This window comes from Rosa rugosa, chromosome 4 (genome assembly GCF_958449725.1).
Source record: "Rosa rugosa chromosome 4, drRosRugo1.1, whole genome shotgun sequence".
NCBI classification, from domain to species: Eukaryota; Viridiplantae; Streptophyta; class Magnoliopsida; order Rosales; family Rosaceae; genus Rosa; species Rosa rugosa.
The window spans coordinates 48,376,565-48,394,085 of NC_084823.1; the positions used below are offsets into that span (position 1 = coordinate 48,376,565).

Below are 17,521 nucleotides of genomic sequence, written 5' to 3' on the forward strand. Positions count from 1 at the left end.
TTCATTTTGATCTAGATGTTTATTGGTTTATCACTTATTCAAAGCTCATTCTTCATGTCTAATTGTATTCAAAACTACTTGGTTTGAGGTGTCTTCCAGCTGAATTTCAAGAGACAAGGGTTTTCAAAAAGAACGATGTGCTGTCATTATGTGGTCTAGAGCTCTTTCAAGTTTCAAGGAAGATAGGGTACTGCCAATACAAGATGTGATTGTATTTGGAGTGGAAGCAACAATTGGTAACACATTTTGGGGAGGAGAGGTAAAGGGTGTCAATTGTACAAGGATTATACACATGTGGATTGCAGTGACTTGCAACGAAACAATGCAGGATGGTTATGAGATTCAAAAATTCTGGGTTGTGATCTTGGCTTTGTGTTGGAGCAGCAGTATATTTCTTAAACTTGAGGTCAAGTTTCAATTGAAGAGGGGTGGTGTTGTTAGGACCCAATTCTGTGATCAACCAAGCCCAAGTGTATATTGAGGCCCAGAATAGCTTTTTTGGCTGTGAAAGCCCATACTAGGTCCAATTATGTAAAACAATGTCGTCTATGCTCACTATATAGCTGGAGTCAAGTTTCAATTGAAGAGGGGTGGTGTTGTTAGGACCCAATTCTGTGATCAACCAAGCCCAAGTGTATATCGAGGCCCAGAATAGCTCTTTTGGCTGTGAAAGCCCGTACTAGGTCCAATTATGTAAAACGATGTCGTCTATGCTCACTATATAGCTGGAGTCCAGCCGCATTGTAAAAAACCAATCTGAGAATTGAATTGAATTTTCCTTTTGCTTTTCTGTTTCCTTTGTTTTCCATTTCTCTTAGGGTTAGGACCCTAACATAATTACAATACAAATTGTGATTGCCGTATTGGCTACCTTGAGAACCTTGATTTTAGAACTAATTTTTGTACTAGATTATAGTCCTCAACAACTTGGTGCACGACACTGAAAATTATTTTGTAAAAAATCATAATCAGGCATGTATTACATTATCTGTGAATAAAATTTGATCACAATATTTGGATCTCAAGCATGAAAAAGAAATATTTAAAAAACATGAAAAATGTAAATGATTTTGTTATTGGGCTCAGCTCACCCAACCCAAGAGAGAAAGCTAGAGTCACGGGAATGGGACTTGTCCCATAGCAGCTAGGGCTGGGCACGGTCCCAGACCGGCACCATTTTTCCGTGGACCGGGACCGGACCGGCGTAACTCAATTCGGGCTGGGCCTTCAGTTTTAGTCATTAGGGACCGGACTGAGCCCGGACCGCCTCAAAATGGGCCTGCTTTTCGGGCTTTCGGGCCCAACCCGTCCTTGAAAAAAAAAAGGATGTGTAGTCGTGCAGATCTGCAATTCTGAATTCTCCATCCTCTAGACGCAGTGAGATGACTGAGATCTTTGGCTTTGAAACATAGAGATAAGGTGTTAGGCTTTGAGACAGAGAGAAAGACAAATGTTTGGCTTTGAAAATTCAATGGGAGAAGAGATTTGGATTGCTGGGAAAAGAGAAGAAAGGTCCTGGGTTCTTCTAGTTCCTGATGTCCCAACCGTTGCACAACTTGCGGCGGCGGCGGAGGAGGAGGACGAAGAGAACGAGCACAACGACGACACCAGAGTTGAACTTGAAGAGCGAGAGGTCGTGGCTAAGGAAGGGAGAAGGAGAATAAGACCACGACGGGGAGAAGGTTGATCTCTAGTTTTTGGAGGAGGAGCAAAGTCGGGGACTTGGGGTTGACTGGCTGAGTGGCTGAGGAGGAAGAAGAACAAAAGCTGAAGAAGAGAGAAGAATAAAGAAGAAGAAGATAGGAGAGGAACGTGCTGGTCACTAGTGGGGTAGAGGAATAATGAAATTTTAATATTGGAGTGAGGGATTGCATGTGGTAGGGTGTATAATTCTTTATCTAGGAAGCTAATAAATGAACGACATGTGTAATATATATATACTTTCGGGTTTTTCAGACTTTGTGATTGGTGGAAACTTAGGCGCGGGACCGGCCCGAAATTTATAGATATGGGCCCGGGCCTGAAAAAACTTACAAATTTTTTTAAAAAGCCCGGACCGATCCGGACCAAACCAGGCGGACCGGGCCGGTTTTTCGGGCTAACGGGCTTTTTTGCCCACCTGTTTATTAGCAGCAAATCTATGAGGCTAAGGCTTCAACTTGTAAGTCAATTATCGTTGACACCTCGATCTCATTGTCTGCACTCAAAACACAAATCTGAGCTTGGAATCTCAGAAAAGCATGACGCCAAATTACTCAATAAGCCCGACAATCCTACGCCGATCACGATGAGAACAACGTCGGAGTTCATGGACAAGCAGATTATGGAACTTTCTAGATCCTACTCCGACGACTTCTCTCAGCTCACATACCCTCCTCATCCTCATCCTCATCCTCATCCTCATCCTGATCAGCTAGAAAACGACGACGACGACGACGACGACGACGACTTGCTCTCCAGCTTTCATTTCCACCCCGTACGGCAGCAGTCACGCGCCTCCACGCTCGAGGTATGCATTTCAAGCTTCAAGCTTTAGTGGATTGTTCAGCTAAAGTTTTAGTCTTTATGTGTTTGGTGGCGTTTGAAAGTTGGGTTTTGACTGAAATCTATATGCTTTTTTGGTGCTTTAGTTCATTTCTGTGGGGCTGTATGGAGACTTCATCAATTTAGTTTTGGATAACTTGATCAAAATAAGTTCAGTTTGATTTTGTTACTGTATTGATGGAAAAATGATGATCAGTTGGGGTGTGAGTATATGTAAAAATTGTAGATTGATTTGGCAATTTTGTGTGCAAGTTTGGTTGTTTGAAAATATTGATGAATTTGGTAAGCTGTTTGTGTTGATTGCTGCTGTGGAGTTGTAAGTGATTGCTTATGTTGTGTTGTGACTCACAGAATTGTGGTTCTATGGATCAAACTGAACGTGCGAAATCCAGGGACTTGGCGATGATTTCGGTGATTGATGGGAAGATGAACCAGCATTTTGGCAATTTGATGCATGCAGTGGAGGGTCTCAGCGCACGAGTCTCTCAGCTGGAGACTCGGTTGCGCCTGGTAGAGAATTCTGTTGACGACTTGAAGGATTGTTCTGATGTTAACTATGGCAAGACTGATGGGAAGCTGAGGGAAGTAGAACACATTTTGAGAAAGGTATTGTGAATTACTTCCATTGCTGTATGGCCCTTATTTAACAGTACGTCAATTAGGTTGCATTATTAAGTCAACTTAGAGGATAAAAAACTTGGGCTGTAAGTTTAGGTTCTAAAGCAGCTGAATATGATGGGATGTTTATTACTTTGAAGCTTATATATTCACAGGCTCAGAGTCATATAGGCTTTTCAGGGAATTTATGTAATCTAATTTTGCATGTCCTATGAGTATTATGCACTACCAATTGCATTCACTGTCGGTTTTTTGTCTGCACTTGTATAAAACCATCGTTGATCTTTGGCCCCAGTGTCTAAGTAGTTTTCCAGTTTGAGCAATGTCACTTTTGAACTATGAGAAAGTGTTGAAGATCTCCTGTTACCACAATCCTATTAAATGCAAACAATCATGTCTAAGGTGTAAAACTAGGTTGAACTCTTGTTGTAACTTGTACGTAAAAGAACCAAATTAAATAAGAGTGGTGTATAGATGACAACCTTCTTGACAGGCTTCATGTTTGTAAACAAACCACAGGTTGAAGGTGGTATGCAGGATTTGAGAGATAAGCAAGAGATCTCAGAGGCTCAGCTGCAGCTTGCAAAACTTCAAATGCTTAAGGATCACCAGAAGTTGGAACAAGAAAGGAGCAATGTGCAAACAACTTCCGCGTCATCTGCTCCTCAGCAATCCCACCAATCATATTCAACTCCTGTTGCTCCTCATCAATCCCACCAATCATATTCAACTCCTGTTGCTTCTGTACAACATCCTTCCCTTCCTCCTGATATTCCCCGAACCCTGACCCATCAGAACTTTCCACCAGCACCTACAGCAGCTCAGCTTCCAGCTCAGTCATCTCAGTATCAAACTCCTTATAGTCAACAGCCAGATTCTAACTACTCGGCACCTGTGTTGAATCCACCACCCACACCTCAGGCATACTATATGTCTCAAGTTCAGCAGTCGCAACCACCTCCCACAGCACCATATCAACCCTATCCAGCAGTACCACATCCTTCACAAACATCACATTTTCAGCAGCAGAGTCAACTTCACCCGCCTCTCAATGCTCCTGATCCACAAGCCCAGTATTCATCGATTCACAATCCAGCAGAAACCCCGTATGGGTTATCTCAAAGCTATCCCCAGAGCATCCACAAAACCTCTAATGCGCCTGGTGTGGTTCTACCATCACAACAACAGTTTGAGGGTTCCATGCAGTATACACATGACCGATCTACTAGAAATTACAGCACAGACTTCTCCCCTGGAAATATGCAACCAGTTCAACGTTCAAGCTACGATGACTTTTATTCCCACGGCGGATCTCCTTCTCACTACAGTGATTCAAAAATGAAACAGTCGCAAGTATCGCCATCCTCTTTGGTCGCTTCTGGTGGAAGCAGTTTCTCAAGACTGCCAACTGCAAAGGTATTGCCGTATGCATTACCCATGGCTGCCAGTGTGGATAAGGAGTCAGATTCTGGCGGGACTGGAAACCGCGTTCCAGTTGATAATGTCATTGATAAGGTTGTAGCTATGGGATTCCGAAGGGACATAGTCAGAGCAACAGTGAGGAAAATGACTGAGAATGGGCAGGCAGTGGACCTTAATGTTGTGCTGGATAAACTGATGAACAGTGGAGAAGTTCAGTCCCAAAGTGGTGGATTTGGCCAGTAACGTGGTTCCCCCGTTTCTGATTTGATCTATGATCAATATGGACCTGTATGCTTCTATATATTCACTTGCTCTTTTGTTGTGTGCTTCTCTATCATGTAATATACCATCTCTTTTCTTTTTCATGTTTGCAATGTAAATAGAACGAGTAATGATGTTTGACATGTGTTCTATGAATGTAAATTCTGGAATATACTCTACTAGGTTTTCCTGTTGTTGTTTATCATGGAAATGCATTAACTTTTGTGGAAATGCTTGAATGTATTGACACCATGTTTGAATTGCAGTGTCAAAGCCACTAGCTTGATGGTGTTTTGTATGTTGGGCTTAGAAGTTGGGCATTGAGGTTTAAAAAGCTTGGGTTGTAAGAATGGGCTTAAGACTTGGGTATTTAAAAGCACCATATGCACTCTCCATATGCACTCACTCACTCACCATATCACCATCGCAAGCACCACCATGCCTTCTCTTTCTTCCTACAGCCACCCACCTCTCCATTTTCTTCTCTTCCATCGCCCACCTCACCATCATCTCTCTCTCTCTCTCTGCATGCAACCAGCAGCAACCGACAATCTCCAGAAAATACCAGAAATCAAATGCTCCTATGTTCTTCATGTTCAACTAAGCCAAAGAACTTGAGCTGAACAAACCAATCACAGAATACACTACTAATTCAAAAACACCATAACACATTCACCAAAACACAAACCACTCTTCCAAAACTAAAAACTCAATACACATTCACTCACTGTGCACAAAACCATCATCAAAATCAACACAAAAAAAAAATCTAACTAGGAGTAACAAAAGATTGAAGCTTTTAACAACCCAAAACGCCGTCGTAGCAAGCGTAGGAGCAGCATCGAGCTCGCAGCGGTTCTCCTTGTCTGGAAGTAGCAAAAAGTTCCAGTTTTCTCCTTGTCTTTGTCGCGCTGCCGCATCTCGAGAAACAGAGTGAGCTCTTCATCTCTGTCGCTGGCATTGACCACCTTCCCAAAGCTTCTTTCTATTTCAGTTTAATCAATCCAAGCAAGCAATCAACACAGAGATAGGAGAAGAGGACTCGAGCTCCTTAATAATTCGGTGAGCTAGAATTTCAGAAGGCCGGTAAGATAATTTCACATTGGAACCGCCTCAATCCTCACCGCTTTGCTTATGCTCTTCCTCACCACCGTGAACTGATGGGACCCTTGAACTTGCAGCGGCGATGGCAACATATAAATCAAGATCAGAAACCTTGAAAACCAATATCCACAATCAATCAAGCAAGCAAAACCCTAAGAAATTGAGTATGTGAAATTTGGGATTCACCTTTTGAGAACCGACTGTGAATCATCGGTTTTCGCCGGCGCCTGAGATTTCTTCAACAGAGCAGTGCATGTGGCCCCTGGGACGTTGTCTTGGTTCACAGAAACCATCGCCGTCTGAGATCTTAGAGAGAGAGAAGAGAAAGAGATGGGAGAGAGGGTTGGGGTTGGGTTTAAAACACTGCGGGTTTGGGTTGGTGATGGGGCTCTTCACCTTCTCATCTTCGATCCATGGTTTCCCGACCCAGAAAACCAATGCCAAGAATTTTTTTTTTTTTTTGTTTAAAAGAAAAATAGACTTTCCAAAGGTGGATCTACGGTCAACGGTCAAGATCGCACCACTAATTTTTTTTTTATTAAAAAAAAATTAACTTTCTAAAGCTGAATAGTCAAGTGACAACTTTACCCTTCAAAATATGTGAGGTGGCATGCCAACTAACGGAGTTATTGACGGCGTGTACCAAAAGTGGGTCGGGATTTATAGTTCAGGTACCAAAATGTAATTAGTGTAAAGTGAGGAACGTTAATTTACAGTGACCTTTAGTTCAGATACTATTCAAAAAATTATCCCAAAATTTAAATTGTGGGAACACTTTTGCCAACGAATTAGTTGGCAGGATAAAGAGATTCCGGCAAATATATTTGACAATAATTTGTTTCAGTAAATACAGTTTCAAGAACACCTTTGCCGACGAACTGAATATACATTTTTCAACCAATATGTTGTCGGCAGAAGTGGTACCGGCATATGAATGAAACTATATCTTTGGTTCCTATCAAAACAAGTGGAGATCAATAGTTCATGACACACTAAGATACTCATATATCTGTGGTGCTGTGTAAGTTCTGCACTTCTGCCAGAAATATTGTAACAAATAAATAATATACTTAAAAGGCTGAAAAGAAGCTGATTTTGCATTTAACACTAAGCACAACTCTGTCAAAGACAAGAAACCAATCAATAATAGATTTCATGAGGAAATCCATAAGATTGTTGGTTTTTTTCTTTTGTTTTTATTTCTACATCATTTTAAAGAAGTACATCAATCTAATCATTCATAAAGAGCCTATAGCCCTGTGTTTGATTTTATGGACCTCAACATGGAAGGGAGAGTGACAACTGGGTAGACTTAAGGGGCAGGTGATAGAGATGGCGTGCCAGCCGTGCCTATAAATTTGGCTCTGGGCTATCAGTATTTACAGCACTTCTGTTCTCATCAGGAAAACAGACAAGGATAGCATGAACAACAAAACAAACATTAGAAACCAAAACAAGAATATTGTGAACAAAATTAACGAAAACAACATAAAAATGTGTCAAATTTGAAAAGGGTACAACTTGATTTGGTATTGGCAAAGGCTGACACGATCTTCTATCATGTATAGTAATGATTATAACCACATTCGCAACTCTTTCTATATGTTCTAGATATAGAAAGGTGTGAATTTAGGATAACATTGTTTACCAAAACATCATTTATTTAGTAAAGTAACAATTCTGTTTTGTTTTATGATACATCAATTTTCCCTCGCACTGTCGAGGTTTGCTAAAAAAAATAAAATAAACTACCATTTCAGACTAGTACGAACAGTTTGGATTATGACTAAACGATATGATGAAATATATCGTAACAAGTAGACAATTAATTAGCTCATATTGAGAAAGCTGGTTAGCTCTGGAGCAAAATCTTCTCATACTTCAAATATCAAATTTTATGTTGTTTTTACAGAGATGGTTACTTCTGTCTTTAAGAAATGGACCATCTCCTTAATGGGTGCAGCTTCGAAAATGGAGACGTTTTCGCTAGTAGCCACTGGACCACTTTGCTAGAATTACTAGGGCAAGATAGCGGCATACCAAGAGCAAGCTGAGGCTGCTGCTGAGCCATCAAAACCATGTGAACAGTGAACTGTAGGGGAGGGTTTAAACAACCTTTGGATTTTTGGGTGAAGATTACTATGACTGAGTTCTCAGCAACATAAATATTGGTCCCCGGGTTTGGATGGCCAAGTCTTTCCCTCTTTGATTTATTGTGCTGATTTTGTGGACCCTGAGATTTAGGGCAGAGGTCCAGCCCCTTCCTTTGTTCTCCAGGAATATATATACATGTCTCATCCCTTTCATGTCTATTTTCATCCACTTTGTTTAAACAACAAAATGGAACTTGTTTGATCCATCAGCATCCTTGCAAAGCATGGCATTTAGCTGATATATTTAGTAGCACGATAATGGAGTCAGTCTGATGAATTATGATTCATCAACACCAGAAGCAGCAGCAATAGCATCACATTCATGGGGCAATTCTTTCCATCAATGCCTTCATTAGTGGATCAAATTAGGTCTTAATGTTGCTTTAGTACTCTTCAATACACCAGAGTTTGTTAATTTGGTAATCTTTAGTACAGAACAGCCAACGGCAAGGAATTATGAATTTCTCTTGACAAATGAAAACTCCCGCAACTTTAATTTGATTTGTTTGTTGAATTGTCATTACCTCCATGCTCATCTTTTTAAGCAACTTAATTATCAACTAAGTTTTATTGTTTTGGACCTTTGGTATTAAGCATCTTTATACAACTTGGCAAACATTTGGCTCCGTACTTTAGTTTTTTTTTTTTGGTTGAGGAAATAGATAACTTCATTAATTTATCCATGGCCAGAAGGTATGTACATCAGATGCTGTCTCATACCAAAATCATAAATGGCACAAGCTACCGAGCAAAGGACAGGTGACCCTCACTGTTAACACATACGCTCACTTATTGAGCCTAATACCACAAGGATCCAAACCCTCACAACCTAACTCCCCCAAATAGTAAAACTAGTCGCCTAGAGACCTCAATTGGTGTACAACTAGAGAAACTCAGAATTGAGCCGATAAAGATCTAAATTCCATGTGATAGGCTAAAAAACTAGATAAAACTAGAAAAGGCCGAAGCCACTAAGACCAGTAGAAAAGCTAGACAAGAAACTAACACCAGATGCCCAACCCACATGACTAACAGACCAGCCCAAGGACAAAGCCCAAACCACCCGGACCAGCCTTGAAGCGTTGATGACGATCAGATACCAGCACCACGACCCAAAAACTCCATCGCCGCCGCCACTGGCAGCCATCGAAATCGCTGCCGCCATTGACATCCACCGAAGTCGCCATCGCCGTAGCACACTGTTGACCACCTCGCCAACGACCCAATCGAGCCAGAATACGAGATCTCCACCAGAACGGATCCTGTAAATCCGTCCACCCGCCGCCATAACCAGCCTCGCATCCATCCCACCTGCCTTTGAGCCACATCCTCTTCCAAATCTATAGGTCGCAGCGGATTGCACCCTACCATCAGTTTCCGTCAGTCGCTTGTAGCAGCCAAACGCTTCCGATCCCATCACCAGTCCGTAGCCAAATCAGATCGATCTGGTCACCAACTCGATTCAGTTCTCCTTCACGCTGGCAGCCTCGCCGCTCATCCAGAAGCATCCATAAAACTAGTCCCGTCCGACCACGCATATCGCACGCCGGAAAGGCCTGAGGCCCGCCCAGCATGGCGGCGCAGTCGGACGAGCGAAGCAGCCCTGAAGAATGGAGTAGGTTGCAGAGGCGCGTACTAGGGTTTTTCTTTGAGTAGGGTTTTTATGGTGTGGCTCCGTACTTTAGTTAAAGTAAAACAAACAACTTATATTAAAAGAGATATGTGCCAGGTCGGACCTGAGATTTTGAGACTGGTTATAGAATAGACTCATATATTTATTTAAATATTTTAAAAAATTGGTACTTGTAGTGAGTAGGTTTCAAACTCACCACTTCTATTGTACAACAAACAACTTTCACCACTATTGTTCACATGCGCTGAAGGGGTTATCTTGGGCCTAGGAAGCCTTTGGATTCCCCTTGACAAAATCCAAAAAAAAAAAAAAAACTTTCACCACTATTGCATATGCATGGTCAATTCTTTTATTAGAATTTTATAATTATTTATCCAATATCTAGGTAGAAAACTAGGCCTATTTCTTGCCAGAAAAATATTGGGCCTGCAGTGGCTGCTTCTTCCGGCTCTGGGTATGCTTGTGCATCTTTCATTGTAATGTAGTCATATTTTGCAGTCTAGTTATATATGTTTCTCTTCTCTCGTGAAGTAATGTACCGTACACTTAATGTGTACTACTTAAGTACTTCTACCTCATGTGTAAGTGGCTTTATGTGACTATACATACGAGATACGGTAAAGTATTGTACCCGGATTACACTATTTTTTACTTGCTCGTGTATATAATGTGATTTTTATAAAAAATTATGTGACAACGTATAAGAAAAATGTGTACGTCTCGAAGTAATTTTTACACTTCTATAAAACAATTAAGTATAGCAAAAGTTAATAGTTTTTAATTATTATATACAGTCTCTACTCTCTACTTTTCTCTACTTGCTCCATTTCTGTCAAAAAAAATTAAAGATCCAAAACGCACCCAAACAATCTAGGACATCATTGACTAATTGAGGATTACCAATCTGCAAGTTTATTTTCCCTCTATTGTATAGTTTAGTACTTGACAAGTAAACTTGTAAACACATAACTAATCACTAAACATCTCATTGGTGTATCATAACATATTTAGGTTGATATATTTTAGGTATATATCAAGGAACAATTAAAGTAGGTATTCTGCGCGCTAAGTAATTAAGAAAAATCCTATCTCTTAAAACCGAAACCCCCCCTAAGCGGTGAACCCTAGCCGCCGTCAAGCCCTAATCACCGCCGTTTTGAGCTGTTGTGAGGGACTTCATTCTTAGCAATATGCTGCAGATCAACATCCTTGTGTGGAACTTTCATGGGATCGTTAATCATGAAACTCAAAGAGCTTTGGGGAACATGGTGCAGGCCAAAAACCCTAGCCTGATCTTCCTATCGGAGACTCTTGCACAACCGAGCCTGCTAGACTCCATTAGATTGGACCTTGGCTTTGCAGGTTGCATCAGTTATCCTTGTGAAGATGAATCTCGTGGAGTGGCACTATTGTGGAAGGCAGACACACTGGTAAGATTGAAAACCTATGGCCCTAATCATATTGACGTTGAAATTGGACAACTTGGTTCACAAGAAATCTGGAGGTTCACTGGCATATATGTCTTTGGACATCGTAGTCAAAGGTTTCGAACTTGGAACCTCATCAAAACCCTAGCTGCTGATCCATGTTCTCTCCCTTGGCTTATGACAGGGGACTTTAATGAGATTATGAACAATAGTGAGAAATCTGGAGGAGTATCGAGAGCAATGACACTGATGAACTTATTCCGGCAAACCATGGTGGATTGTGATCTGCAGGATATGGGGTTTGTAGGCAGTCTTTACACTTGGTCCAACAAGTTCACAAAGGAGAGGTTGGATAGAAGCTTTCACTCCCCACAATGGCATAACTGATACCCATATACTAGGGTTGTCATGTTACCTCCCATAGAATCAGACCACTATCCTCTGTTGATTGAAGTTAGTGTTGAGAAAAGGGTGTTCTGGAAAGCACCAAGCAAATTTTGCTTCGAGGAAATGTGGCATGGCCACTCTGACTGTCTTAAGATCGTCCAAAGAGGCTGGTCTCAGCCTTTATCTGGAAATGGCATGCTACAAGTTGGAATGAAGATTGGACAAACTGGTCAGGATCTCATGCATTGGCATAAGCATGTTTTTGATGCTCAAAATGGCAAAATGAGAGTGATTCAGGAAAAGTTAAATGATTTGATGAGACAACCTTTCTCCCAGGACCAATATGAGGAGCAAAAGATTCTGCATGCTCGATTAAACGTGTTACTTACACAGCATGAAACATATTGGAGGCAACACTCAAAAGCTTTGTGGCTCAAAGAGGGTGATAGAAATCTACCTTCTTTCACATGAGAGACTCAAATCGAAAGCAAAGAAATTGAATAAAGAGAATAATTAATTTTGATGGTACTTGGTGTATAGATCTTGCAGCAATTCATGATGTGGTTATGCAGTATTTCAATGAAGTTTTTACATCCGAGGATATTGGAGAAGAAGCCTTAAACACCATAGTCAATGTTGTTGAACCAAAGGTGACACAAGATATGAATGAAGAACTGCTGATGCCATATTCTGATGAAGAGATCAAAGCAGCCTTACTCCACATGCATCCCTCTAAAAGTCCAGGGCCAGACAGTATGTCTCTATTTTTCTTTCAAAATTTTTGGAATGTTGTTGGAGTCAGACAGTTCCTAGAAACTGGAGAGAGTTTTGTTAACTCTAACCTCACTCATATATGCTTAATCCCCAAAACAAAAGAAGCCTGTCACTTTCTACATATTTCTCTCTGCAATGTCATCTATAGAATTGCCTCTAAAGTTGTTGCAAATAGACTAAAAAAATTGTTGCTCTCCATCATCTCTCCATTGCAAAGTGCATATGTGCTAGGAAGATTAATCTATGATAATACTCTCGTTGCTACTGAGGTTGCTCATTTTATGCACAACTTAAGAAGGTAGGAGGAGGATTTTTTCTCTTTAAAGTTGGATATTTCAAAAACTTATGACAGATTGGAGTGGGTTTTTTTAAAAGCCATGCTCTTGCAGTTAGGTTTTGCAGAAAGATGGGTTGATATCATTATGTAGGGAGTCACATATGTACAGTATTCCATTCTGCTAAATGGTCAAGCTCCTGAGATCATTCATCCACTCGAGGAATTAGGCAAGATCCTTTGTCACCTTACCTCTTCATTTTGTGTACGTGCTGAAGGACTATCAACTATTATCTCTAAGTCTGTTGAAAGATAAATAATTCAGGGATTAAAAATGAGCCATGAGGCCCCAGTGCTGCATCATCTTTTCTTTGCTGATGACAGTTTCATCTTTGGAGCTGCCACAGATATGGAATGCCATAGGTACAGAGAGCTGCTTAACTTATATAAAAAGGCATCTGGCCAAAAAATCAATTATCAGAAAAGCAGTGTTGTTTTCAGCAGCAATGTGCATCCCATTTACAGTCATCTAGTAAATATTCTGCAAGTCAATAAGGTGGATGAGCATGACAGATATCTTGGTCTTCCTAAGAGAGTTGGCAAGTCAAAAACTGCAATTTTTGCTTATATTAAAGAGAAATTAACAAAGAAGCTCATTGGATGGAGAACTAAACTTTTAAGCTCTGCTGGTAAAGAAGTTCTCATTAAAGCTGTGGCACAAACTATGCCATTGTATGCCATGAACTGTTACCTGATACCAAAAGCCTTATATGATGACATTCACCAACTCTGTACAGGCTTCTTCTGGGGTGATGATGACAACAAAAAAAAGATTCATTGGAGGAGTTAGGAGAAACTATGCTTAACTAAGCATGAGGGAGGCTTAGGTTTCAAAAATCTTTATGCCTATAATCTATCAATGCTTGCAAAGTACGCTTGGAGGCTGATCAAAAACACTAACTCCCTTATTGCTCGAATCTATAAAGTAAGGTATCACCCACATTGTTCTTTCTGCGATGCTGATTTAGGTAAGCATCCATCTTTCTCATGGCGCAGCATCTTAACAAGCAAACATGTCCTAGCTACTGGAGTCTAATAGAAAGTGGGAGATGGATCACAGATCAATATCTGGAGGGATAGATGGATCCCTGATTGTCCAAGCTATATGATCCAAAAGCCTGTTCTTTGTGAGTTTGAACAAGTGTCTGACCTCCTCTGCAGCACCACTAGAACATGGAATACAGCCACGGTTTACACTCTATTCCCACAAGAGGTAGCTCAAAAAATCTTGAGTATTCATGTTAGCTCAAGGGTACTTGAAGATCGACTTATTTGGCAGCCAGAAAAAATGGGTTTTTACTTTGTCAGAACTGCATATTGGCTAGCAAGAAGTTTAGTCATGGGTAATGCTTTAGTACCCACATCCATTGGAGACTCATACAAGCTATTGTGGCAAATACTTTGGAAGTCTAACGTGCCAAGAAAAGTGTTAAATTGTGTATGGCAGGCCTATCAGAATTTACTCCCAACTCGAGAAAAACTCATTACCAAAGGCTATCAAGGTGAGTTAAAATGTGTTTCTTGTTCCCATCTATATGAAGATGTTGATCATATATTTTGTGCATGCCCTATTGTGAAGGCCATTGCTTCTTTCTACTTTCAAGTATTTGTCTCTCCCAGTTTGAATTTTAAAGAGTGTGTTAATGTCTAAAAGTTCGGCAGTAGCTGAACCTTTGTTAACGCTGATCCGATTGGCGGATCGATACTTGTGATGTTCTCAAAGCTTCCGCTACCTGTCAAGTAAAATATAAAGGACGTCAGAGGGAGACCGTGCTGGGCGGTCTTCAACTCTCCGATGCCTAAGTTAGTCAATGTATTTATGTTGACAAAGTAACAGTAGGTAAGTATTGAATGCGTAATTAATGAGGAGAGAGGAGAGAACCTTTTATAGGTGAGGAAGAGGAGGTTCTTCTCTTTGTTTTCGATGTGGGACTGAAGTGTTTCAGTTCCCAGCTCTGGGGGCTACTGATGCCATTTTGGCACGGCGCGTGGCGGCGCGTCGGCGGTGATCTGGGGGTGATCCGACGCTGAGGTTGTAGCCCGCCTGGCGATGTACCTGTATGTCATTCCTTTGGTTGGAATTAGTACCTTTAGCGGTACAATGAGCGTGGCCCATTATAGCTAATTATGCTTGCAAATGTACTTGTATGTACAATTCCCCCAAGTCCCCAGTCAAAGAGGGCAATCTTGGTTGGGGAGTTGTTCGGCGGTTTGAAGCGTTTTCTTCCGCTAGACTTGCAAGAGCATAATTAGCATCAGTGCGTTGTCAATCATGGATTTTAGTGAGCAAACGCTTTATACCCTTTCGGGTGGGCCCCTGCTAGGGCCCCCAGGGAGTCCCCCACTCCCCGGCCAAGGTAGACCTCCGGATGGTCGGCGGATTGTTTGTTGAGGGGGAGCTGCACGGAGCAGAGGGTGTTGGGTAGCGAGCCCAATCTTTAGTACCCAAGTGACGGGGGTCAACGTGCCTGATCAGGGTCGTCGTAGACTGTTGACAAGTCCCCATGTCCCGTAGGGACGGTCTGACCGTAACGCCGCGTGACGGTCGTTGTCAGTGAGGCGTGGCCTCGGGATCCGCCGCTGACGGATATCCCCCCGCTGACTGCAGCAGGAAGCAGCGTCCAATAGACGTGCCTGGCGGTATTTTATTGAGCGATATTGCGCTGAACAAAGCACGCAGCTTGCAAGATGAAAAAAAAAAAGGATTCCGCTAGAGGTGTGTAGCGGAAGACGCCCCGCTTGCAGGATGGCAAGGGAGAAGTTCCGCTGGCGGGGTTTCGCTCAGCGGAGACTTCGGACGGTTGGTGAATTCATCCCAAGTGGTTACTTCCATCAGACGCTTCGTCTGGTGGTGGTTGACACGTGTCCAACCCGTAGAGGGTTAGCGTGCGGAGGCTTGTCTCCTAAGCCTGGCCGTCTTCTCGCCATTAATGCTAGTAATTATGGATTTCGTAACCGAGGCGACGCCTCGGTTAATCTGGAGAGTAAGTGGAGACTTGTGACACGTGTACGGCTGGTGTGTGATGTCGTTTTTGAACGGACGGCTTAAAACGCGTTGATGTTGACATAAAAGGGGGGGGGGGGAACTTTAGCGAGATTTGCCACTTTGTGAAAACTTCAAACCTGAGTCGTCGTCTTCAAGCTCTGTGCGATTTGCGAAGAGAGTTCCGGGGGACGAAATTTGTTGAGTCATCGGATCTTGGGGACGAGGCCTCTATCTGTGAAGACAAGCGCCTTCAATCACACCAAAGATTTCACCCTTGAGGTTGGTGCTCTGAATCTCATCCTTGTTCCATTGAATTTCTGTGTGTTTGCTTCTGTCAGTTTCTGGGTTTGTTGATTTTGGGGTGTTCTGTTCTGGTTTGGCGTGTTCTGAGTGTGTAAAGTGGGTTTTGGGGATGGTTTTTGGTGTTTTTGACACGGTTGGGATTTCGGGATTTACTAGATGGTTGAATCTGGGTTAAGTGTTTGGGGGTTGTTTGTTCTTGTTTTGGTGTTTTCTGGGTAAACTGTTGCTGATGTTCTTGGCTATAACTGATGTAAGAATAGGCTAGATCTGTGTTTGTGCTAACTGGTGTGGGTTTTAGGGTTTGGGATGGCTAACGTCATAGAGATTTCGAGCAGTGAGGATTCCGGGTCTGACGTGTCGTTCAGCGCGGCAGACAAAATATTTATTGACTCGTTGCGTCCGTCTGCCCATGCAGGAACCTCATTGCCAGAACCGCTAGAGGTTGAGCCGCTACAGACCATACCTTGGGAAGTAGTCATGGGTCGTGCTTCACGTCCAGAGAGCTCTAGGGCGGGTGAGGCCGCTGCGGCCAAAGCTAGGCGCGATGAGCGGTTGGCAAGCAACAGCGCTGCCAGCGGCTCCGTTGGGGAAGAAGAAACAGCGGGGGAGGACGCTGAGTCAGCGTGGTTCCTCCAGGATGGCACCGCCGTTGACGAGGCAGGAGGGCAGATGAATGCCGCCGCCGTCACTCGAGTGAAGCGGATGTTCCGGTTGCCGGGTTCGGTGAAGCTGCGCTCGTCGACGGCGGATGACAAGGCGTCGATTCTCCCAGAGGGGTTTGCCGCCGTGCATGAGGCGATATTCCGCCAAAGAGTCACACTCCCGCTGGTGCCAAATCTTCAAATCCTGGTGTGCGAATTTGGCCTTGCCTTTGGTCAAATTTGCCCCAACACGTGGCGGTTGATGCTTGCGCTAAACTCTCTGTGGCGGTTGTCCGGATGTGAGGGGCCTACTGTGGCGGATGTGCTGCACTTCTACGAGCTGGTCTATGTGAAGCGCCAGGGTTGCAGAGGGCAAGTGAACTTGAGCCGCCGCCAGGGAGCGCCCAAGCTGATCGAGAATCTAAGGGATTCAATGTCCTACTGGCGGGGGACCTTCAGCGTCGCCACAGAGGGGTGGGAGTATCAGGCTGGGTCGAATGAGGAAGGGCCGACGTTTAGGATTAAGTCGGAGTTCCAATCCATCCGAGGTTGGTAACCGGTTTCCGCTGAACGTAGTTGGCGGGTTCTTGTATTTGCAGACTTGTATTTTTACTAACGACTATTGTGTTTGTGCAGCGGGACTGCGGTATAACCTAACGCGCGAAGAAGAGTGTCGCGTAGCACGAATCAGAGGTTGCTGGCGGAACCGTAACTTGCTGGACTTCCGACTTCTGACCGGTTTGGAGTTGCTGGTCGATCAGCGGCTAACTCGTTCCGTTGGTAAGAAATCTCCGCTTTTTGTAATAAGTAGCCCAGGCTGACTGGTTTTTTTTTTTTTTTTTTTTTTTTTTTTTTTAAACATCCGCCGGGTATCAAAGCGAGTCGCGACGCCTTCGAAAAAGCGATGGATCGTGCGGAGGTTGAGAACTTCCTG

The 17,521-nt window shown here is 42.9% G+C and overlaps 1 protein-coding gene across 1 annotated transcript; it reads left to right on the forward strand.

The window, feature by feature from the left end:
• The first annotated feature begins 2,151 nt into the window (after window positions 1-2,151).
• Window positions 2,152-5,047, forward strand: LOC133743829 (uncharacterized). The gene is made up of 3 exons (XM_062171873.1): window positions 2,152-2,509; window positions 2,896-3,150; window positions 3,682-5,047. Exons 1-3 carry the CDS (start codon window positions 2,288-2,290, stop codon window positions 4,825-4,827), a joined length of 1,623 nt encoding a protein of 540 aa, XP_062027857.1. The 5' UTR covers window positions 2,152-2,287; the 3' UTR covers window positions 4,828-5,047.
• The last annotated feature ends 12,474 nt before the right edge of the window (window positions 5,048-17,521 follow it).

What these genes read in the sequence shown, in the direction of transcription:
- LOC133743829 (XM_062171873.1), top strand. Translation starts at nt 2,288, where the DNA reads ATGAGAACAACGTCGGAGTTCATGGACAAGCAGATTATGGAACTTTCT. An exon ending in CACGCGCCTCCACGCTCGAG is followed by an intron (nt 2,510 to 2,895) that starts GTATGCATTTCA and finishes TGTGACTCACAG; the next exon opens with AATTGTGGTTCTATGGATCA. An exon ending in TAGAACACATTTTGAGAAAG is followed by an intron (nt 3,151 to 3,681) that starts GTATTGTGAATT and finishes AACAAACCACAG; the next exon opens with GTTGAAGGTGGTATGCAGGA.